General features: G+C 34.3%; 1 protein-coding gene and 1 pseudogene across 1 annotated transcript in view; one reads left to right on the forward strand and one right to left on the reverse strand.

The window, feature by feature from the left end:
- Positions 1–25,440, forward strand: part of Usp32 (ubiquitin specific peptidase 32) — a 172,815-nt gene that overhangs the window by 122,771 nt on the left and 24,604 nt on the right. The window contains exons 16-26 of the mRNA XM_005321537.3: positions 8,057–8,174; positions 11,705–11,859; positions 12,900–12,981; positions 14,196–14,270; positions 14,665–14,803; positions 15,243–15,348; positions 17,042–17,215; positions 17,959–18,133; positions 18,682–18,833; positions 20,617–20,728; positions 22,839–23,050. Of these exons, the coding sequence (XP_005321594.1) occupies positions 8,057–8,174; positions 11,705–11,859; positions 12,900–12,981; positions 14,196–14,270; positions 14,665–14,803; positions 15,243–15,348; positions 17,042–17,215; positions 17,959–18,133; positions 18,682–18,833; positions 20,617–20,728; positions 22,839–23,050 (1,500 nt within the window). The remainder of the gene's footprint in view (positions 1–8,056; positions 8,175–11,704; positions 11,860–12,899; positions 12,982–14,195; positions 14,271–14,664; positions 14,804–15,242; positions 15,349–17,041; positions 17,216–17,958; positions 18,134–18,681; positions 18,834–20,616; positions 20,729–22,838; positions 23,051–25,440) is intronic.
- Positions 5,501–6,143, reverse strand: LOC106144754 (high mobility group protein B3 pseudogene; annotated as a pseudogene).

Below are 25,440 nucleotides of genomic sequence, written 5' to 3' on the forward strand. Positions count from 1 at the left end.
GAATGGGCTGGCTGAGAAATAAAACATAAAAAAAACCACTGAACACAGAAAGTAGTTTCAGAAGCCAGGGGCAGGACAGGCAAGCTGATCACAGGGATTGAGCTTCTGGCAAAGGTGGTGGGCGCCTACACCTGCTTTGTTTATATTGAAGACATCAAAGGCCTTCCATAGAAAATTATTTTCCAAAAAAGGTTAAAGGTGAGCTGTTTAGTACCTAAGGGGTTATACCCATCTAAGGAGCTACTATGAGGAACCTTCCTAGCAGAGCGGAGGGAAAGGTCACATGCATTGGGCAATCAATTGCCGTGGGAGAGCCACAGAAAGTTCCCAATACCAGGCCTATTTCTCCCTGGCTTCCATGCCCAGAGAAGATACTCATGTATTTCACAGATGGCTTCTAGCAGTAGTGTGCTTGCCTAGCATGTGTGAGGCTCTGGGATCAATCCTTAGCATCGTGTAAAAATAAATGAAAATAAATGAATAAAATAAAGACATTTTGTCCATCTGCAACTAAAAATATTTTTTAAAAGAATTCAAAGCCAGTGAATTCTAATTGTTGCAATCACTAGGATGAGTCATTTAGATGAAATAAAATAAAGGAGTTAGAGTATGTAACAGTAAAATATTAGTAAATTAGTTATGTAGCATCATTTGTTACACTTAAACAGTAAACAGCAAGACTCATTCCTCTGAACTATACTGTTTATATTGTCAATGAAGTAAAAATACCTTATAATAAAATTTATTTTAGTATATAAGAAACACTCTTTTGGGGCTGGGGGTGTGGCTCAAGTGGTAGCACGCTCGCCTGGCATGCATGAGGCACTGGGTTCAATTCTCAGCACCACATAAAAATAAAGATTAAAAAAATGGTCAGGATGGTAAATTAAAAAAAAAAAAAAAGAAACACTCTTTTATGGTGTTCAAGTTTTGTTTAGCTGAGACATGGTAACTTAACTTCCATAAAGAGTAAAAGTATTCATTAAAGCTTTTCAAAGTGATTTTGAGGTATTAATGATTATATTTGTTAAAAATTATATTTAATGGCTATGAAGAATTTAGGGTTTGTATTTGTGAGCTACAAAACACTGCTGTAGGCTGGGGATATAGCTCAGTAGGTAGTTTGCTTGCCTCACATGCACAAGGCTGTGGGTTCAATCCCCAGCACCTCAAAAAAAAAAAAAAAACACTACTGTATTCAGATCAGGATTGGTAGATAATTCTTTCTTATCTGTTTGCAGAGGGAGCATGAAACAATTCTTGACTCATCTCATTTCTTGAAACTTCATTGTTTATTGTGATACATCATATTCAAATTTTCTAAATCTTAAGTTTTCTTATCTATAAAATATGAATAATTTTACCTACCTCATTAGAGTTGTTTTTTTTTTTTTAAGTTGTAGATGGACACAATTTTATTTAATTATTTAATTTTTGTGGACCTGAATATTGAACCCAATGCCCTCACACTTGCCAGGCAAGTGCTATACCACTGAGTCACAACCCCAGCCCATCAAGAGTTGTTTTATGGATTAAATCATGTGTATGGTTTGCATATCATTTCATTCATAGTAAGTGGTCAATAAATGTTGACTATAGCTACTGTCAGCATTATCATTATTATTATTTTTTTTAAACAAGTATTTTCAGAGCCTCACAAAAGAGCATTTTTTTTACATTGATGCCAGATATATATTACTTTAAGCTACAGTTTAAATAAACTAAAGATCTATTTACTGGCTCAGGATTTTTTTTTTTTTAATCTCTAGTTATGGTAAATTTGCCTGATTCCAGGAACGTTTGCTTCAAAAACATTTAAAATATGAGGTTCCAAATAAGTGTTTTCTCCCTTTGACCTAGTTATCCCACTCCTTGGTATATACCCAAAGGACTTAAAATCTGCATACTACAGTAATGTGGCCACATGAATGTTTATAGCATCTCGGTTCACAATAGCTCAGCTATGGAGCCAACCTAGGTGCCTTCAATAGATGAATGAATACAGAAAATGTGTATACAACAATAGAATATTGTGTAGCCATAAAAACAAATGACTTTTGCTTGTAAATGAATGAATCTGGATACTCTGATACTAAGTGAAATAAACCAATCCCAAAAAACCAAAGATCAAATGTTCTCTCTGATATGCAGATACAAACACACATTAGACAAAGGAGAATGAACGGAAGGGAGGGAAGACAGGAATAGGAAAGACAGTAGAAAGAACTGGTCATAACTTTCCTACATTAATGTTTCCTGTGTTCATTCATGAGCAGTGAAACTCCATGTACAACTACAAGGATCGAAACCTAATTAGAATAAATTATACTCCATGTATGTATAAAATGTCAAAATACACTCTACTGTCATGTATATCTAAAAAGAAGAATTTTTTTTGTAGTTGTACACAATACCTTTATTTTATTTATTTATATGTGGTGCTGAGGATTGAACCCAGAGCCTCACACATTTGAGGAGAGAGCTATACCACTGAGTCATAACCCCAGCCCCAAAAGAAGAAATTTTTTAAAAAGTGTTTTTACCTTTATAAATCATACCACTTTTTAAAAAGTAACTATTTTATTACACATGTCAATAACAATTTAAGCAATATATTAAAAAAATAAAAGTCATTTTACATCCTGCTACTGGAACAACTGTTACATTTTGGTGTGCATCTTTCAGTTATCTCTCTGAACTGGGGATATAACTCGGTGGTAGAACATTTGCCTAACATGCACAAGGCCCTGGGTTCAATCCCCAGTACTTCAAAAATCAAAATCAGTTATTTTTCTATGCCTATCCATATTCATAAATGAATAATTTTATGAAATATAATCATACTATAACTATACTATTCTGAAAATTTGTTTGTTTAAATAAGTATACACGACAGCAAAATGCTCTTTGATTCAATGTATAAATGGAACACAATTTTTGACTTCTCTGGTTGTACCCAAAGTAGGGTCACACCATTCATGCAATCATATATATACCTAGGGTAATGATGTCTGTCTCATTCCACCAGCTTTACTACCCCCATATCTCCTGTCCCCCCGCCCCTTTGCCCCATCCAAAGTTCTTCTACTTATCCCACACCCACTCCCCCATTATGGATCAGCATCCACTCACTTATCAGAGTAAACATTCAGCCTTTGGTTTTTGGGGGTTGACCAACTTCACGTAGCATGATATTCTCTAATTCCATCCATTTACCTGTAAATGCCATGATTTATTCTCTCTTATTGCTGAGTAATATTCCATTGTGTGTATATACCAGTTTTTTAATCCATTCATCTATTGAAGGGCATATGATACCCTGTTTTTAATCTAACATATATACTGTGGATATGTGTGTAGGTTAATAAATTTAGGTCTATGCCATCATTTTTAGTAATTTCATAGTGTTCCTTTATATACATTATATGTGTACACATATCCTATGTGGATAAATCACAATTTATTACCCAGTCACCTACTAATGAACATTTTGTTTACCTCTACTTTTAAATTGTTGAATATTCTCTTTCTAATCATGTGTGATGATTTCTTTAAAATAAATGTCTATAAATGGAATTGCTATATCAAAAGGTAGGCACAATTTGGGGCTGGGGTTATGGCTCAGTGATAGAGTGCTTGCCTCGCATGTACAAGGCACTGGGTTCCATCCTCAGCGAAAGAAAGAAAGAGAGACAGGAAGGGAGGGAGGGAGGAAGAAATTATGTATAACTACAAAAAATAAATATTTTTTTTAAAAAGGCACAATTGCCGGACAGCGTAGAACTTGCCTGTAATCCCTGCAGCTGGGGAGACTCAGACAGGAGGAGGATCGTGAGTTCAAAGCCAGCCTTAGCAACTCTAAAGAAAATATTAAAAAAAGCAGGGGGAGGGCCTGAGGATATGGCTCAGTTAATCGCTCCTGAGTAACATCTTCTGTAAAGATCATCTAAACTAGTTTTTAGATAAAGGAATTATATTGCATCTCATTTGTTGTGAGACATTGAAGTTTGAACAAGTTTATAGAAAACAACTAAAATATAAGTGAATGTGTGTGGATATGTGTGTGCATTTGTATATGAGAATCTGTTAAAATTATAATTTGCTTTCAAAACCTCTTTATTAATCTTCGGGGGGAAAAGATATGTATTATAAAACCTACTTTATTATCAGTAAGCTTCTATCAGAGATATTTTTATGTAGTCATAAAACTATAGTTATTATTCTGAACAGTGTATTTAAACTGAGATCATAGGAAATTATGATTGGCTTTTCAGTTGTCAGTTTATGGCGAGGAAAGACGGACAAGTTTCATTTCTTCCAATGGTCTTAGAAGAGAATGTCAGAGAAGGCTCTTTTTTAAAATTTTTATTTATTTATTTTGAGATGTAATACTGTTTATTTAACTTAAATCATTTCAGCATTCTAAACATACAAAAAATAACATATAATGTTGCAAATTGTATTTAAATACAGGAGATTCTTTAAATTTCATTGATGCAGTGGCTCTTTGCTGACAGTGAAGAGTTCTACAGTTTGCTTGAAAACAAAGTTTAAAATCTACTGAATTTAACTTAAAAAATTTCAATCGCTTCTCATGCCAGCTGATCCCCCTTTTCCAAAACTAAGAAAGGCAACAAAATGGTATATCACTATATACAAAAACAAGACAACTTAAAGCTAAATGGATGCCCACTGCAATGTCAACAGGTCCAGCTTCACAGTTTACACCAAACTACAGCCCTCCAAAAGGCATCTTACCCTATAGGGAAGGCCTCAACGCCAAGCAAGGAGCATCAATAGTTTGTCTTGATTGTTTTGTTCTTTTTTTTTTAATTTTTTTTTAGTTATACATGGGCACAATATTTTTATTTTGTTTATTTATTTTTATGTGGTGATGAGGGTCAAGCCCAGGGTCTCACACGTGAGTGATGAGTGCTCTTTTTACAGACTAGAGATGCAAAGTTAATAATTGAGAATTTCTAACCAATAACCATATAGTTAATACTATCTTACAAATTAAAAAAGAAATGCCAGAAACATCTTCGATTGCCTTGACACACCAACAACAAAGTGCACAAAGTAAGGAACACAAATGTGCCTTTTTATTTTAAAAACAGGGCTGGGGTTGTGGCTCAGTGGTTGACCAATTGCCTAGCATTTGCCTAGCATGTGTGAGGCACTGGGTTCAATCCTCAGCACCACATTTAAATAAATGAATAAAATAAACGTCCATCAATGTCTAAAAAATTATTTTTAAGAAGCTTGTAAAAAATGTTTGGAAATATGTACAGTTTGATACAGTTTTAGAGTGCTCTGGAAACCCAGGGCCACCTCATGTAAACCAGTGACAATTTCTGGAGCACATTGATAGACTACAATATGATCCTGATCAAATTCTATATTTGAACCTAATGAAAGAAACAGACACATCTCACGTAAGATATGTCAATCACAGTGTTCCTCTACTGTAAGGTATTCACAAGGAGATGGATAAAGTTTTTTATTCATTTTTCTCCTCCCCTTCTTCCTCTTTCTCTTCTTCCTGTTCTTCCTCCTCTTCCTCCTCCTCTTTTTCATCTTCCTCTTCCACCCTTTTCTAGCCAACTTTAGCAGGACCCTTTGCACCATCAAACTTTGCTTTAGACTTATAGTCAGCAACATCCTTCTCGTATTTCTCCTTCAGCTTTGCAGCCTTAGTGATGTATGGCTAATTTTTGCTGTCACTTGAGTTATTCTACATTTCACCCTGCTTTTTTCCATGTCTCCGGAGATACCAGGATTTGTAGGTTTGATCTTGGGGTATAAGAATCAGATGGTGGTCTTTGAGGGCATTACAGTCCTTTTTCTCTTTGCTTCCCTTAGCTGGTCCATAACTCTTCATTTCCTGATGATAGCATACTTTATCTGCCTTTGCCATTTCTTCAAATTTATGTTTTCCAGACATTGTCTTCCATCTCTCAGAGCACTTCTTGTAAAATTCTGCACAATTGACAGGGACTTCTCATATGCTCTCCTCTGCAAATCTGCACAGAAAAAACATAAGCATACATCTTTCCCTTTGGTTTCTTGGGGTCACCTTTGGCCTTCCTGACTATATTGTTCACTAATCTGGGCAGCACAGGGCACAATGTGCGGCTCAGCATTCCCCAGTCTCAAACTAGCTACCTCCACAAGGCTGCCAACAAAAAACTCTTATTACTGCTTACTGCTTATATAAGAATTCAGAAGCTCCCAAATATAATTTTTCAAATTACATACAGAACACACTCTGATTTTGAAACATGTGGAGTACTTTTGAGAAATAATCCTAAAGGTTTGAGACATTGATTACTAGGGCAAAGGGAAATAAAGTAAAGCCTGACCTCCTGAGACTGTTAAAGAGTCTGTATGATTTTCTGTTTTAAAGAATCTGAATATTACTCGTGCAGTGACACGTGCTGATAATCCCAGCTACTCAGGAGACTGAGGCAAGAGGAACACAAATTTGAGGCCAACCTGGGCAACTTACTGAGACCCTGTCTAAAAAAGAAAAGGTCCATCAATGGGAATGTAGTGCAGTAGTAATGCATCCATGGATTCAGCTTCCAATACTACACACACACACACACACACACACACACACACACACACACACACACGGAAAGTTTGAGTGTTAACCATATTATCCTGTTAGAACATAAAAACATATTTTGATATTAATGTTTACCTGTGCCTGTTAGCGGAGGAGCAGGTTATTTGGAAGGATCTTTTTAAAAATACTGTTTCAACAATGTGAAACCTCAATTTTGGTGGTTTAATCATAGGCAAAAAAAATATGTGAATGGATCAGTTACACAAGCAGAACATAATTTTAAAAAAATAGTAAATTTTTTTATGGAAAAATAATATACTATTTAACATAAGAAATAAAATTTTAAGCAAATGTATAATACTGATTCTATGTATTAACAAAATGGGGATTTTTTAAATGTTGCTCAAGGATAAGAATTTGTAAGAGTTACATACTCAAAGACATTACTGGAAATAGTGTAGATTGCTAAACTTTGGGTGGCAACAGGGCTATATAGGTAATGGCGTGAAAACTTATGTATTCTTTTTACTTGTAACTCCAATTCTATGAATTTGTCTTTAAAATATCACTCATTTGTATACAACATATGAAATAGATAAAAGAAAAAAGTTATAGTGTGAGTGTAGTATAATCATAGTTAATATTTAAAGGATCCTTCTCCCTTAACTTTGTTGTTACTTGAATTTATTTGTTTGTTTGTTTATTGGTACTGGAGATCAAACCCAGAGACACTATACCCCTAAACTATATCCCCAGTCTTTTTTCATTTTGAGACAGGATCTCCCTAAGTTTCTAAGGCCGGCTTCAAATTTGCAATCCTCCTGCTTCAGCCTGCCAAGTAGCTGGGATTACAGGCATGCACCACTGGGCCTTGGTTCATTACTTGCTTTTTAAATGAAAGAAAAGAAAGTACCCTCAAGGAGTTGATTTTATGATCTGGAGCCTAAGAATATTCAACCCTATTAATTTAAATACATGAATTTCAGTAATTTATTGAAATATAGATAACAAACTTATTAAATATTTTAGTTTAAAAATAAATCTCACCATGGTGACATGATGTTTGTAATCCCAGCAACTCAGAAGGTTGAGGCAGAATTGCAAGTTCAAGGCCAGCCTCAGCAATTTATTGAGGCCCCAAGCTACTTAGCAAGACCTTTCTCAAAATATAAAGTAAAAAGGGTTAGGGATGTGCCCCTGAGTTTAATTCCAGTACCAAAAAAGATAAATCTCAAGGAGGATTGCAAGTTTGAAACCACCCCCAGGAACTTATCAGGCCCATAAGCAACTTAGTTGAGACTCTGTCTCAAAATAAAAAATAACATAAAAGAGCTAGGGATATAGCTCAGTGGCAAAGCATTTCTGGGTTAAATCCCCACTACCAAAAAATAAATAATTTTTACAAAGAAAGAATAAATCTCTGAGATTAAATGGCAAATTTGGTTTTACTCTTTTAGAATGATCACTTTTTATCATTTACAATAGGTGATCAGAAATAGCAAGACAGACATCCCAGAATTGGAATTATTTCCTCGCTATCTTCTCTTCTTGAGACAGCAGCCTGCCACTCGAACACAGCAGTCTAACATCTGGGTGAATATGGGTATGATGAGCCTGAGAATGTTTCCTCAGCATTTACCGAGAGGTAACGTAAGAATGCAGCAAGAATACTACACATTTCTTGAAAATAAAGAAAAAATGAAAACCAAGTTGCTCCAAGTCTGCCACTGTACTAATTCACATTCCCATCCATTTTCATATAGAATCAGTGAATTACTTGTAGGGCTTAGATCTATGGTCATGCGCAATACTGGTTAGAGGTAGAAGCAAAGTCTCAACAGCAAACTAGGAAGAGTTCTTTTCCTTTTTTAGTTTGTAAGTTTATGAAAATAATGAATAGATTTTATATTTTTTTTCTTTGAGATAAACCATTATAAATTGTTGCTAGATTTAAGTTATAGTGTACCACTTATTGACTGGTCTTTTCAGCTCCACTCAAATTTATTAGAGTAATTCCTTTGGCCCTGGTTTTTTTTTGATCTGTTTTTGGCAAAACATGATGCGTTTCGCATGTTAAACTAAGAATGCTTTATAAGAGACAAATTATGCAGAGCAAATATATTTTTTAAAATGAACATTATACATTTGCTTTGAAAAATGTCAAGTTCCCCCCTAAAAAAAAAAACCACCAAGTCATCAAAATGAAATATGATATACAAAAAGTTCTCCTTTGATTTAGAAAGTTAAATTTTATTGATTATATAATACTTGTTGAGGGCTGAGGCTGTAGCTCAGTGGCAGAGTGCTTGCCTAGCATGCATGAGGCACTGGGTTCAATCCTCAGCACCACATAAACAAATAAAATAAAGGCATTCTGTCCATCTACAACTATAAAATATATTTTTTAAAAAATACTTATTGAGCTTTTTGCTTACATATAAGTGAAATTATTCTTCAGCAATAAATAATGAGTTCAACCATTAGCAAAGTCTTAGACTTTGTGTTAATAATGTCAGATTGTTCTAACAAAATATGTTAGTTTGCAAGAAGTACTAAGCCACCACCCTTTTGTGAGTACTAGGTTCCTTTGAATTTAAACAATTTTATGTCCTCCTAAAAGGTTATATACAGATAACTTAGAAAGACTCTTACATATTTTTTGTTAAGAATTATAGCAAAACAGTGGCCTCTGCTAAACAAACTTTGTTGTGGGGGAAAACATCAAAATCAAGGAACAGAGAAAGGGAATTACTCGGAAACATTCTTCCATGGCACCCATAGCATATGTCTTTTTTGATTCTCTTTGAAAGATAACAGAGGCAAGATGTGTTGTTGCGCATTTAGTAAGTATTTATAATACTTGTGCTGATCCTAGATTTTTGCTGCTTCTATAAATTCCCCTAGATTTTTTGGTGCTACTCAAAAGCACAAAATTATGTAGAATAAGTGACTGCCTGGGAATTGAGCTATGCTATAAATCCGTCCAGAACACAAATTTTCTTATTGTGGCTTAGGACGATTGACTTGGACACTATACTTTTGCATATGCTTCTAAATCCTAGAACTGTGTAGTTCTGGTGCTCCAAATTTATTCTTAATTTGAAATTTTATTCATTACTAATTAGTTGTGAAATCAATCATTAATCATTTTTAATTTTATAAAAATATGCTTTCTTGCTGTAATCTTATAACTAATCCTCTCATGTATAATTGGAGAAATTTGCACTTTTATTTTCTCTTATAGATTATCCTTTGCTTGCTGATAGTAAAAGATTTGCTTTGCTATACATTTAAAAATTGATCATGATTAAGTTTTGTTCTACCATAAAATAATGTTCATCCTTCTTTAATACCCTTTATTACAGCTGTTTTTTAGGCTTGTTTATTCCATTTGAAGTAGCATAGTTATAATTATAATGACTTAAATGTAGCCTTCTGTGTAGACAAGACTATAGAAATCATTATTCCTTAGATGGGTTTTCAGACTATTTTAGGTGAGTGAATTTTCCTGGAAGGTTTAAAAGAAGCAGTTGATACTAATATTTTTCTATTTGTTTAGTAGATGAAGACTCACACTAAGCTGGGCGCAGTGGCGCATGCCTGTAATCCCAGCAGCTCGGGAGGCTGAGGCAGAAGGAACACAAGTTTGAGGCCAGCCCGGGCAATTTAGTGAGAACCTGCCACAAAATAAAATAATAAAAAGGGTTGGAGGTATAGCTCAGCAGTAGAGTGTTTGCCTAGCATTCAGAAGATCCTGAGTTTAATCCCCCATACTGAGGTAGGGTTGGGGAGAGCTCATTAAAAAGCACATTTATTGCAAGGAAAAAAGTCACTACTGAACAGGTGGACAGCAACCTGGAATGTATACTTGTGCCCTAGACAGATTATATTGATATATTTTGGGGGGGTTGTTTTATAAAATATAGCCTGCCATTGACAAAGATAACCATTTTAAACTACAGCTTTCTCTTGAATTTTGATTATATAGGTAATCAGGATTTAGCAAGATTTTTTTTAATAAGCTATCTTTGATTTTCATACTCTCCTCATTTCATCCCCCTCCTCTTTTGAAGTATGTAGTGAGACTTGATATAATCTTGCTTCACGCTGTCTCCATACCCACAGATTTCTCATCTGCAGTTTCAAAAGATTTTAAATTATTTCTGTACTGAATTATGAACAATTTTTCTTGTCACTGTTCACTGAATAATATAACAATGATTTACATAGCATTTATATTGTATTAGGTATTATAAATAATCTAGAGAGTATATGGGCAGATGTACGTAGGTTATATTCAAGGACTATGCATATAAGAGACTTGAGCATCCATGGATTTTGGTATCCTAATGGTGGAGCTTCTCAAACTAGTCCCCTGAAGATTCTGAGGGGCAGCTATGTTGCCACTTTTATTTCCACCTTGAGTCCTTCAGAAAATCAAGGTCATTTGGGTATTATCTTTTTGGGCAATAGCCTACATATTTCCCATCCTTTTCAGTAGAACTATTTATTTATATATTTTGTCATGGGAAACTTTTTGGCCGAATTTTAAAATTGTTTGGCCATTTAGAATCTCTACCTATTTAGAATCTTAAGTAAAAATTTCTGTTAACTGTACCAATGTGCCAAGTATTTTGTCCATTTAATGGCTAAGAGTAATAGAATTAGATGGAATTAGTTTAAGAATGTAGATGAAGGGAATCCAACTATCTGTCTGGAATTGAAATCCAGTGCTATTTGATCTCCCCAACTCTTACACTGAGTTTTATTTCATGTTGCTCTTGGGTGTGATCCAACACCAAAGAGACAGCCATATACTAATGCCAATTGTTGGCCAGCATGTTCCACTCTTGAGATTCAAATGTCACCAGTTATTTGGGCCTCTGAGCTTTTATTATTCTTTTTTTTTTTTTTAAGTTGAGACCTTAAAGACACTTGGGTCTTAATTTTAAAGCTTTGTGGTACTCTTCATTTATAAAATTAAACCTATAATTCTCATTTCTCATCATTATTTCCTGAAACAGTGTGATTCCTATTGCTGAGAGGGGTGCGCTTGCTTTCTTCTCAATTTTTTCTTGTTTTGTTTTTTGTTTTTTATCTGCCTTTTCCTTACTGTGATTACTATAACCATAGGAAATGTACCTTCTCCGAATGCACCTTTAAAGCGGGTGTTAGCCTATACAGGCTGTTTTAGCAGAATGCAGACCATCAAGGAAATTCATGAGTATCTATCTCAAAGGCTTCGCATTAAAGAGGAAGATATGCGCCTGTGGCTATATAATAGTGAGGTAAGAGGCTTCTCATTGTCATTGCCATAGAGTCTGATTGAATGTTAAATCATCATTTCATGAGTATGAGTTTTTGTGTAGTAATTATGCTAGAAGTCGTATTTAGTATCTCAGTGAAATTTTCTACTTTTAAATTATTATTTTCACACATGAAGATATTTGTCATAATCATCATTTTTGTCATGATCCATAAAAGCATGAACATGACTGTTAGTTCATACTAAATAGATTTCATATTGGATTTGGTTTTGAAGTAGGTCATATACATGTTAAAAATTTGAAACAATCCGAAGTGTATAATTTCGCCTTCCCATCCTCTGACTCCTATCTTCCATTCTCCTCATAGGCAATGCTTTTTAATCCTTATATATTCAATATAGATTATACTGTGAAATTGGTTATTTAGTGTAGTTTCAACCAGTTCTCCAGTCCCTGGTGCTTTCTTTTTTATATCTTCCTTTGGTCACCATTGAAAGGCAGTGTCATACTACCAGGAATTAAATTCTGACTGCCTCATTTTAGTTGTGTAACTAAGGGCAAGTCTCTTAATTCTCTGTCTTAGTTTTTGCTACAGTGAAGCAAATAAATAATAGTATCTTCCTCAAGATAGTCATGAGAATTATAGGAAATAATTCGGTAAGCACTTTAGACAGTGTAAGCTTAAACAAAAATGTATAATCCTACTGCATGACTTCTGACTTTACATTTTCAATTCCTAGTAAGTAGTCTAGTTTCATTCAGTACATTTATGAAATTTCATACTAGGTACTAAAGACATTTTTTTTCCTCCAAGCTCTTCAAAAAACCGGTCTCAATGAACTTCATTGTGACATTAGATGGATCTTTTCCTGATCACTCCAAAATTACATGTAATTTTGTTTTAAGGATATAAAGAATGTTTCTAAAATGAAGGAAAGCCAAAAGTTTTCATAACATAAATTATATAAATGCAAGGATGTTTTTGGCATTTATTTTTATTTGTACATTTGTTTCAAGATCACTAATCAAATTAACAGAAACATTTCCTCTGCCTTATACAGAATTACCTTACTCTTTTGGATGATGAGGATCATAGATTGGAATATTTGAAAATCCAGGATGAACAGCACCTAGTAATTGAAGGTATATGATAGATGTGTGCATCTATATATTAGATTTATAGAAGAGGACTTTAAGGAGTTACTAAAATCCATTTTATAATTTTTCTGAGACAACTATTACTTGATCATTATGTTCTGGGCAGAGTGGGGGGTACCAAGGATTGAACCAGGGTTGCTTAATCACTGAGCCACATCCCCAGCCTGTTTTTATATTTTCTTCAGAGACATGGTCTCCCTGAGTTGAGTTGCTAAATGCCTCACTAAGTTGCTCAGGCCAACTTTGAACTTGCAATCCTGCTGCCTCTGCCTCCCTAGTCACTAGGATTATAGGCGTGCACCATGGCACCTGTCTCATGTTCTTTTTTGATAAAACATATGTTTTATCAAAACATGGACTCTTATGTACTCTTACAGTACTATTTAGATTACTTTAAAAGAAAAATTACCTATAAAAATTATCTATAATCATATGCTGACATGGAATGGAAAAAGTGGGTAGAAATAGGTAAATACAGTGTCTTTAAGATTTTTAGACTGCCTTTTTGAATTTAAATAAGCAGACCAAATTTCTGGTAGTAGCATAGGCTTCATTAATCATCAATAGTGGCTGCTCACCAACAGAGCTACTTGTATATTCACACATAAATTTACATGTTGGCGTGTATATGTTATTGAAAATTTCATGTGTCTTTTTTCCATGAAGTTTTCATGGAAACATTGTTAATTATGTTTACATTAAATGAATGGTTTACACTAACTGTTGTTAGAATGTAAGGAAGAGGGGCTGGGATTATGGCTCAGAGGTAGAGTGCTTGCCTAGCATGCATGAGGCACTGGGTTCGATCCTCAGTACCACATAAATATAAAGTAAAGATATTGTATCCACCTATAACTAAAAAAAATAAATAAATATTTTAAAAAGAATTTAAGGAAGAAATATCACAATTCTGAGTTTTACATATAAGAAATTCCATTGTATCTGAGCTTTAATTACTTCCTTAGATAGTTGAGTATAATTTTAATTCATGAAGATAATTGAGGTATAGTAGCTTAATGATTCTATAAAGTGGCTTTAAACTCACCAATATAAAGAGAAGGAGTGGTTTCAGGGCCAGTTAACTTAAAATTACTTGTTTTTTGTTGTTGTTGTTGCTTTTTGAAGTTTCTGATATAGAAATAAGAACTTTTTTTTTTTTTTTAGCAGAAGCAATTAACACATTCCTATCTGTCTTTTAGTTCGAAACAAAGATATGAGTTGGCCTGAGGAAATGTCCTTTATAGCAAACAGTAGTAAAATTGATCGACACAAGGGTAAGTCTCTAATGTGTTATTTTTAAAGAAATGATTTTAAATTTATTCTTTTTTATTTTTGTTGGGAAAACCCAACATCAAACTATTTTCTAAATTTCTTTTACAAAATAACCCACGGTTAAATAATTTATACATTTTTAAAGACATACTTGGTGAATTGAGTTCTCAAAAAGAAAAATTGCTATTTTGGGATTATATATGACCACAGATCATGATAGCCAAAGCCATTCTCAAAAAACTTATAAGCTGTAGCATTTGAAAGACCTGCTAAAGAAAGATTAATACTGTTTAACTGATTTTAAAGTTATCAAAAAATATTACATTGAATATAAGTAACTTTGTTCTACAACATATTACTAAAAGTAGACTTTGGTTCTCATATTGTTTGTTCCAGTTCCCACAGAAAAGGGAGCCACAGGTCTGAGTAACCTGGGAAATACTTGCTTCATGAATTCGAGCATTCAGTGTGTTAGTAACACACAGCCACTGACACAGTATTTTATCTCAGGGAGACATCTTTATGAACTCAACAGGTAATCTATGATTTTTTATATGACTCCACTGTTACCTCGATCTTCTCTTTCTTTGTTCAGCCAATACCAAACTTGTTTTTTTGGCATTGGATTCCCTTTTTTTTTTGCACCAGGGATTGAATCCAGGGACGTTTAACCACTGAGCCACATCCACAGCTCTTTTTTATATTTTGTTTAGAGACAAGATCTCAATGAGTTACTCCTAAACCACTAGGACTGCAAGTGCATGCCACCTCACCCACCTTCAATCTTCTCTTTTTTTATGCTAGAAGAGAAAAATCTTTTCTTATTGCCCTATTCAGTATAAAATTGGGGCAAAGGGATACTTCTCTTGTTTCAAAAAATAAGATATTTTTGATGTGATGTGCTAGACATTTCTGTGCCTGTGTGTTGTGACTTAATGAGAACCTTTGTTACAAATTTTCTTCAAAATTTCTAGGACAAATCCCATTGGTATGAAGGGGCATATGGCTAAATGCTATGGTGATTTAGTACAAGAACTTTGGAGTGGAACTCAGAAGAATGTTGCCCCCTTAAAGCTTCGGGTAAATATGTTAAAATAATATCAAAGTATTTAATTCCTAAACAGTGATTTTAAATAATCATATTTCTTTACATGTTTTGTATGGTTTTTTTAATTTTAATCAGTGTTTTTAGATCACTTACTCAGCATAAACCAGATGTCCAGTACTTTTATTTGTTCAAATGCATGCAAAATACTGCTGTGTATGTACTGGCTAGGAAAAAAACACCAAAGGCACAGTCTAAATTTGAGATGTTGTTCATTTTTCTCATTTATCAAATATCTTCTTTGTATGAATAGTAAGCCTTTTTTGATAATCCTTTATTAGCAGTATTCTAACTGCAAGATTAACCTCGGATACGTTTTCAGCACTACTTAGTTAATTAGTTTTATCTGTGGAACAAAAAAGTAGAATAAAATAATCAAATTAATGGATACAAGTTTTATGTTAGTATATATTTAGTGGATTTTAATGAATTTGGAAATGTTAATTTAAAATTTAAGTCAAAAGGTTTTTGAAGTTAAAAATTAATAATCATAATAGCTAAATTTTGACTGCTTAACATTTGCTGGGTACTATTTTAATTTATGTGTATTAACTCATTTAATTCTCTAAGTAATCCTATAGTGCTGTGTCTTAATCCCCATTTTATTGTCCAGGAAACTAAAACCCAAAGTGATTAAGTAATTTGCCCATGCTTGCAAGTATGAAAGTTTTAACCCTTAAATACTGTTTTTTTGCTTCTAATAATAAAAGTTAGGTTATAGACCAGAAAAGCTTACTGTGAAAAAAAATCTTACATAATCCAGGATGTCTTCTTTTGAACAATGCTGCTTTACCATTTCTGTATTAAATAACATCTGTGGGCCTTAAGAATTCAGTTTGCCCACCACAGTGAATCTCACCATCTTGTACATCCAAGACTGGGGTCCTAATTAGAATAAAATCTATTTCATGCTTATATAAATACATCCAAATAGATTTGACTGTCATATATAACTAAAAAGAACCAACAAAAAAATAGAACTCAGTTTGCCAGTGTGATTCTGAACACAGAATTGTCCAAAATGCTTCTCTTTTTTTTTTGTATGTGTGGTCATTTGAAATAAAGAACAGTAAAATTAAATGGTTTTCTAAAATATAGTTGTTCCACTCTTGAAAGCAGTATGAAGACACCTCAAAAAACTCGGCCATAAAAAGGAATGAATTTATGACTTTTGCTACTAGTAAATAAATGATCTGTAGACTATCACACTAAGTGAAATAAGCCAATCCCCCCAAAACAAAGGTTGAATGTTCTCTCTGATTTGTGAATGCTAACCCATAACAAGGGGGAGGGAAGGAGAATAGAAGTTCAGTGGATTAGACTAAGGGAAATGAAGGGAAGAGAGAGGAAATGGGAATAGGAAAGATAGCGGAATGAAACTGAGATAACTTTTCTGTGAACATATATGAATACACCACAGTAAATCTCAACATCTCATGTACATCCATAAGACTTGGATCCTAATTAGAATAACACATGCTTGAATAAATATGTCAAAATAGATTCTACTGTCATATATAAAAAGAACAAGTAAAAATACTTGCTGAAATATAGACATACTAAATACTATGCTTTACTTTTTATGATGTCTCTGGTTGAATTTTAGGACATGTTCATTCCAAATTTTATGGGGTAGGAAATAATGAGTGTTACTCCTCGTATTTATAGTGGACCATAGCAAAATATGCTCCCAGGTTTAATGGGTTCCAGCAACAAGACTCCCAAGAACTTCTGGCTTTTCTTTTGGATGGTCTTCATGAGGATCTCAACCGAGTCCATGAGAAGCCATATGTGGAACTGAAAGACAGTGATGGACGACCAGACTGGGAAGTAGCTGCAGAGGTTTGTCCATTTTGAGTTTCTAATATAAACAATAGATTAAATGTTCTGGCCACAAATACGTGTGGCACCACTTATATGCAAACTAAAATGTTCTGGAACCATAATTTTTCTGAGAATAAAAGAATTTGTTTTATTTACTTAACTCTTAATAATACTGAAACAAAAGCACATTTAATGAAAATAGAAAAATATTGCTATTTCACATTATGACCTTTATGCGGTGGGATAGGAATAATTATCCAGTGGAAGAGTTCCAATAATTGCTAAAATTATGTATACAGTAACTGATAGCTGTCTCTTATCTGCTTCTCACGAACAAAGAACTCTAATACTCCCCATTGTTAACATGGCAAGAACAAATAAAAATTAAGATTTTTCATATGAATTTATTTACTTACTTACTTAACTTACACACTTATGATGCTGGGAGTGAACCCAGGACCTCACACATAATAGGCAAATGTTGAACTTTAACCCCAGTCCCTGAATTTATTATTTTACACACTATTCAGAGAAAAAATCATACTCTATTCTCTATTCCCTCAGTAGATAATATATTTTTAAATAACATATCAGAATTTATAAATTTGTAGGCAGATAGCTTTTGTATTTTAAATGAAGCAAAGTTTTATGTTCTTTGCATTTAAATGCAATATGTTTAGCCAGTACTTTTTAATTTATGTAGAAGTCTTATCTTTTGAATTTTGGGAGGAAAAACAAAGATTTGTATCTTTTCTTGCTAGGCCTGGGACAACCATCTGAGAAGAAATAGATCAATTGTTGTAGATTTATTCCATGGGCAACTAAGATCCCAAGTCAAATGCAAGACATGTGGGCATATAAGTGTCCGATTTGACCCTTTCAATTTTTTGTCTTTGCCACTACCAATGGACAGCTATATGCATTTAGAAATAACAGGTGGGTCACAAAGATCTGAAATATTATTTGACTCCATTTTCTTGTATCTTATACATGCCACCTAAATTTCTAATTATAGTTATTTGCTTGTAGTGAGTTCTCATAAAGATTAAAAGCATGTTAAAACCTAGTAATCTGCATTCAGGCATGATTTGGGATTTGAAAGATGTGGCACCTGTGTCTATATTGATTGTTTTGTTTCAAAACAAGTTGCTGATGGTGGTGGTTTTGTTGTTGTCGTTTTTAACTTGATTTTATTTATTTACTTATTTATTTTTATGTGGTGCTGAGGATAAACCCAGGGCCCACAAGGCAAGTGCTCTATTGCTGAGGCAGAAACTTTGAACTATTACAGAGCTGCTCATAATTGTATCAGAAGAGCATTTAAAAATCTTAATTTTCCCAATATTATTCTTAAGTACTACTTTAGTATTTACATATAAAATACAATTATTTGCTATTTGTAAGTCAGATATATCTGCTGACAGTGTATAAGACTTTGAGGGTAACTTGGATTTTACAAATAAAAGTTCTTTTCTCTTTACTAGTAATTAAGTTGGATGGTACTACCCCTATACGATATGGACTAAGACTAAATATGGATGAAAAGTACACAGGTTTAAAAAAACAGCTGAGTGATCTCTGTGGACTAAAATCAGAACAAATCCTTCTTGCAGAAGTACATGGTTCCAACATAAAGGTAATATTAGCTACTCTTTCTAGGAAATCTTTGATTCCGTCCATCAAAGTTTAGTTTTCTCCATTATTATCAGTTAATTGTTAAATGGCCATGCAGGATACTAAAATATAACAAAAACAGAACAGGAAAAATACAATTGGGGGGGGTGTTTGTTTTATTTTGGGTACTGGAGAGTGAACCCAGGGGTACTTAACTATTGAGCCATATCCCCGGCTCTTTTTTATTTTTTATTTTGAGACAGGGTCTTGCTAAGTTACATAGGGCCTTGAAATTGCGATCTTCCTTGCCTCTGCCTCCCAAGTTGCTAATGGTGGTGGTTTTGTTGTTGTTGTTGTTGTTTTTATTTTTAACTTGATTTTATTTATTTACTTATTTATTTTTATGTGGTGCTAAGGATCAAACCCAGGGCCTTGCACTGCAAGGCAAGTGCTCTACAGCTGAGTCATAACCCCAGCCCCTGATGGTGGTGGGTTTTGTTTGGTTGGTTTTTGGGGTTTTTTAATCTTTATTTTGTTTATTTATTTTTATGTGGTACTGAGGATCGAACCCAGGGCCTTGCCTGTGCTAGACGAGCGCTCTACTGCTGAGCCACAACCCCAGCCCGTGATGGTGGTGTTTTTATTTTATTTTTATTTATTTATTTTTAGTTGTAGATGGAGACAATACCTTTATTTATTTATATGTGGTGCTGAGGATTGAACCCAGTGCCTCACATGGGCAAGGCAAGCGCTCTACCACTGAGCCACAACCCAGCCCCAATAGTAGTGTTTTTAAAGAAGGAAAATATATAAGGCTATCCGTATGAATTAATCTAGCTGTGTCATTATAATATAGGCTCTCCCCTGCAAATGTTACAACTACACCCAACAGCTCTTCTATATTACCACTGTTAATAGAATTCTTCCCAGGTTATTATGTGTATTTATGATTATATATTTATGCATAAACAGTCCTGTGTCTGAGGGTTCTGCATCCTCTGACTCAACCCACTATGGATGAAAAGCAATCACATTTAAACTAATCATATACAGACTTTTTTCCTTGTCATTAGTCCCTAAATACAGTATGACAACAATTTATATAATTGTTATATTGTATTAAATATTAAAAATAATCTAAAGATTATTTAAAGTATATTAAAAAGTATGCATAACTTATATGCAAACAGTACTCCATTTTATATAAGGAACTTGCATCTGCTGATTTTGACATCTGCAGTAGATCCTAGAACCAGTTACCTAAAGATACTAAGGGAGAACGACATGTTTTACCTTTCAAAATGCTAAGAAATTAGAAAGTAAAGACAAATTGACACAATCATGTTTCCTAGATTCCACTTTGGGAAATCATCTAATATATTGTCTACACTATATTGAGCTTCTACGGTAATAAGAGTTCATTATAGTTGTCCTTGAGGTTTCTCAACAAAACCCTACCTCACTGACATTTTCTTCATATGTAACTTAAAAAACAAGGTCTCTCTGAGGATTTTGGGTGTTTATTCTTGAAACAAAAAGACAAAATTTAGGAAGTCAATTATACACAGCATACTTTCTCTTTCTGAAAAGGGATAATGATTTTCTTTGATGAGGTGAGTTTTAAGTTATTTTATCAAGTATACATCTTTTAGTTATGGAGAAAAATTATTTGGTTCTCTTATTTGTTTTACCACTGAAACTCTTAAGACATTCTCTTCAAGTAGATAAGAGATAATTTTTCCATTTTACCTGAAACATCTCTTCCTTCTCCCTCTTGCTTTACTTTTTCTTTTTTTCCCCTGTAGAACTTTCCTCAGGACAACCAAAAAGTACGACTCTCAGTGAGTGGATTTTTGTGTGCATTTGAAATTCCCATCCCTGTATCTCCAGTTTCAGCTTCTAGTCCAGTACAGACAGGTAAGATAAAACTAGAGCTCCTTCTCGTGATCTCACCTTTGAATACTGGTTTAAGAGTTGTCATCTTTTTTTGTATTTTTTTATGCTAAGAATATTAGAGCAAAAGGGGTTTTAATTTTTTTTTTTAAAGAGAGAGTGAGAGAGGAGAGAGAGAGAGAATTTTTAATATTTATTTTTTAGTTCTCGGCGGACACAACATTTTTGTTGGTATGTGGTGCTGAGGATCGAACCCGGGCCGCCCGCATACCAGGCCAGCGCGCTACCGCTTGAGCCACATCCCCAGCCCTAATTTCTTTTTATTATATCACTGTAGTTATACATAGTAGTTGATTCCTCCCAACAAAATCATACATACATGGGGCTGGGTGGTAGAGTGCTTGCCTAGTATGCATGAGGCACTGGGTTCGATCCTCAGCACCACATAAAAATAATAATAAAATAAAGATATTGTGCCCACCTATAACTAAAAAGTAAATAGTTTTAAAAAATCATACATACATGGGATTTGATCCATTCTCATGTCATTCCCCATTCTTCCCCGCTTCCTCTTCCTTCTCTCCATCACCCCTCCACTCCACAGATTCTCCCCTTGCTCATCCATTTATCCATCCTTACTTGGTGCTTTCTACACACATCTATAGGTGAAATTCCCTGTAGTATATTTATATATGCCCATAATATGATTTTGTTAGATTTATTCTGCCTTTCCTCTCTTTTTCCATCCCTCCTCTCTTTCTTTTGATCTTCTTCTACTTAGAGCAAAGGAATTTTTTTTTTTTAAAGAGAGAGAGAGAGAGAGAATTTTAATATTTATTTTTTAGTTTTCGGCGGACACAACATCTTTGTTTGTATGTGGTGCTGAGGATCGAACCCAGGCCGCATGCATGCCAGGCGAGTGCGCTACCGCTTGAGCCACATCTCCAGCCCGAGCAAAGGAATTTTTGAGCCCAAGGAAACTTTAATGATCATTTGACTCAAATTTCTTTTATAAATGACAATCCATAAATTCTTAAAACCCAAGTGACTAAGGTAGGTAGGTAGTTACTAGCTCATATACCATTGGCATTCAGATCTCTCTTAACTCTTTACCTAATACTAACAAGGCAACTGTTGATATAAGAGCAACATATTACCAGAAAACATGAACAATAAATTTAGCGAAAAATAAATCAATCCAGTTATTAAATGTGATTGAATATGGGTCAGTGAGTTTTTTGGCCATTAATATGCCTTGTCCTTCTTTATACTGCTTATAATTAGCTTAATACTCTACCTATAAAAGTCTTCATAGGAATTAGGCTCCTCTCACTGGCATGTAGTAGATACTACTGATGATGAGTTGGTAGATGATTTAATGTTGCTTTACTTTTTTTGTGCTACTAGGGATTTAACCCAGATGATCTTAACCACTGAGCTACATTCCCAGTCCTTTTTATTTTTTATTTTGAGACAGGGTCTCACTAAGTTGCCTAGGTTCTCACTAGTGAGTAAAGCTGTCCTTTAATTTATAAAGCTCCTGCCTCAGCCTTCCACATTGCTGGGATTATAGGTGTTTGTTACCCTGCCTAGCATAATGTTGCTTTTTATTTAGAACATCACCATTCAGTAAAACTTTAATAATGGAAACTTTCTATGATCTTTTCCCTCCTATATGGTATTTACCAGTCACATGGACTGTTGAGCACTTGAAATGTGGCTAATGAGACTAAGGGAATGTATTTGTAATTTGATATAGATTTAAATTTTAAAATCAACATCTGTCTAGAGGCCAGATGGAGAATTTTAGAGGAGAAGAAAAAGAAAACAAGTAGCAGAATTGTTTGTATGCAACAACATGATGTTCATATAGATTTCTGCAAGAATTCTACTTAACAGGTTTCCAACAGTTATTCTTGTTTTGCCATTTAATCATAGTGTGATTTATAAAAGTAAAATCTGAAATTAAATCTTCCAATAAACCTAGAATTCTTATTTGAGCTATGATTTCTTCCTATCCTATGTTAAAGAGGGACTATACTATAAATGGTCCAGGTCTTCAGAATACTTAAGAAAAGAGCAAAGATGAAGGTACCATAAGCTGATGATTCTGTACATATCTTTGAATTTACAGATTTCTCCTCTTCCCCATCTACAAATGGAATGTTCGCTCTAACTACCAATGGGGACCTGACTCGACCAATATTCATCCCAAATGGAATGCCAAACACTGTTGTGCCATGTGTAACTGAGAAGAACTTTACCAATGGAATGGTGAATGGCCATATGCCATCTCTTCCTGACAACCCCTTTACGGGATACATCATTGCAGTCCACCGAAAAATGGTTAGTTAAATGTTGAGCAACTTACTGTTGATGTTGTCCGTGTCGTTTGTGAAACAACCATTTTCTGTCTTTACAGCATCTTCATTAAATACATTTTCTGTATGATATATATACTAATGTGAATAATCAGAGTCAGAATTTAGTGTCACATGTTATGGTCAGTGTACAGTGATACTCCTCTCTTGTATATTAAGAGGCACTAGGAGAGCCAATGCATCAGAGTACTACTTTCTTTTAAAATTTGGGTCTCTTGTGTGTTCGCATCTTCATAGGCATGTACATCTTCTTTGCCATTTAAATGTGAATGCCTTTGGAGAAAGTCTTGTCAATATTGTTTTGCATGTTTTTTCTTTTTAACACAAGAATATTCTTTTTTTTTTTAAAGAGAGAGAATTTTTTAATATTTATTTTTTGGTTTTCGATGGACACAACATCTTTTTGTTATTTTTTTTTTTTATGTAGTGCTGAGGATCGAACCCAACGCCCCATGCATGCCAGGCGAGCGCGCTATCACTTGAGCCACATCCCCAGCCCATAAGAATATTCTTTGATAAGTTTTTCATAATGCCTTCCTTGATAATCTAATTTCTTCATTAAAGGCTAACTCTTCGATTTAAAAAAAAAAAAAAAAGATTTGAAAACTGATCAGTAGATAAAAGGTTGAATCCCAGCAGTTCAAGAGGCTGAGTCAGAAGGAGCACAAGTTCAAGGCAGCAACTTAGCAAGTCATGGTCTCAATTAAAAAAAGGCGGGGGGGGGGGGGGGGGGGCTGGGGATGTAGTGTGGTGGTAGAGCACTTGCCTAGCACTGGTGAGACATTAGGTTTGATCCTCAGCACCACATAAAAAACAAACAAACAAAAAATTAAAGTTTAGATTCTTTAAAAAAAAAAAGAGGTAGTTATGGGATATAAGGGAATTTGTTACAATAAAAAGGGCACTGGACTGAGAATTGAAAAACCTGTGTTTTAGTTCTTTCGCTGCCACTAGATAGCCATTTGAGCTCTTTTGACTTTTTTTTCTTTTTTCTTGTTTAATATTTATTTTCTTTGTTTTACATTTTTGTGGTGCTGAGGATCGAGCCCAGTGCCTCATGCATGCTAGGCGAGTGCTCTACCACTGAATCACAACCCCAGCCTGGAGCTCTTTGGACTTTTGCAGTCTACATTTATAAAAATAAAGGAGGGCTGGGGTTGTGGCTCAGCGGTAGAGCACTCACCTTGCATGTGCGAGGTCCTGGGTTCGATCCTCAGTACCATGTAAAAATAAATAAAACAAAGATATTGTGTCCAACTACAACTTAAATAGAAAAAAAATACAGAAATGGTGCTGGTAGGTAGTTTCTAAGATCCATTATTACCTGATCTATGTTTAAAAATTTACTGTTTTTTTAATTTACATTTATTATGGATAAAAAATACTATTCCCTACTCAAATAAAAAGCCAATGAATTAAGCTTTTGAAGGGGGGAGGGAGGTACTGGGGATCAAACCCAGGGTCTTATGCGGGCAAGGCAAGCACTCTACCAACAGAGCTATCCCCAGCCCCTGCTTTAAGCTTTGTAAGGTACAAAGTCAATATAAAAAAGTCAAGTATAGCATTGCTTAATTAGCATATTGAGCACATTCCCAACACCACCAAAGAAAGGAAGGAAAAGAAAAAAAATATCAAGTATATCACTTCTATAACAAAATAAAATGAAATATTTTTTTAAAAAGAAAAGGTAATATATTAATTTTCTAGGACTTCTGTAACAAATTACCACAGAATTGGTGACTTACTATAATAGAAGTTTTCAGTCTACATGCAAGAAATACAAAATCAAGGAATCAATAGCCTTGCTCCTTCCAGAGGCTCCAGGAAAGGACGTTATCTTGCCTCTTTTAACGTCTGGCTCCAGATATTCTGTAGTTTATGGCTGGCTGTATAACTGCAATTTCTTCTTCTTCACATGGCCTTTTCCTGTGCTCTCTTCCTTTCTTTTAAGGATACTTGTCATTGGAATTAGGAACTATTGAGATAATGTAAGATGACCTCATCTTGAGCTCCTCAACTTAAGTACATCTGCAGAAACCCTTTTACCCAATGAGGTTGAATTTACTCATTCCAGGGTTTAGAGCATGAATGTATTTTTGGAGGGACCACCATTTATCCTCTCCAGATATTTTTTTATCATATAAAAGTTGAGTACCAAAAATTAATTAAGTATCTAGGAAAAGTTTTATAAATGATATACAAGGCATCTATAATAGAAAACAATAAAATATTAATATATATTAAAGAACTTAAATATTTGAAGTAAAAACTAGTGTTCATGGATCATAAGGCACTATTTTAAAAATATTTCTGTGGGGTGTGATGGCACACACCTATAATCCCAGCTGTGTATAT

Source organism: Ictidomys tridecemlineatus, chromosome 3, assembly GCF_052094955.1.
Source record: "Ictidomys tridecemlineatus isolate mIctTri1 chromosome 3, mIctTri1.hap1, whole genome shotgun sequence".
Taxonomy (NCBI): domain Eukaryota; kingdom Metazoa; phylum Chordata; class Mammalia; order Rodentia; family Sciuridae; genus Ictidomys; species Ictidomys tridecemlineatus.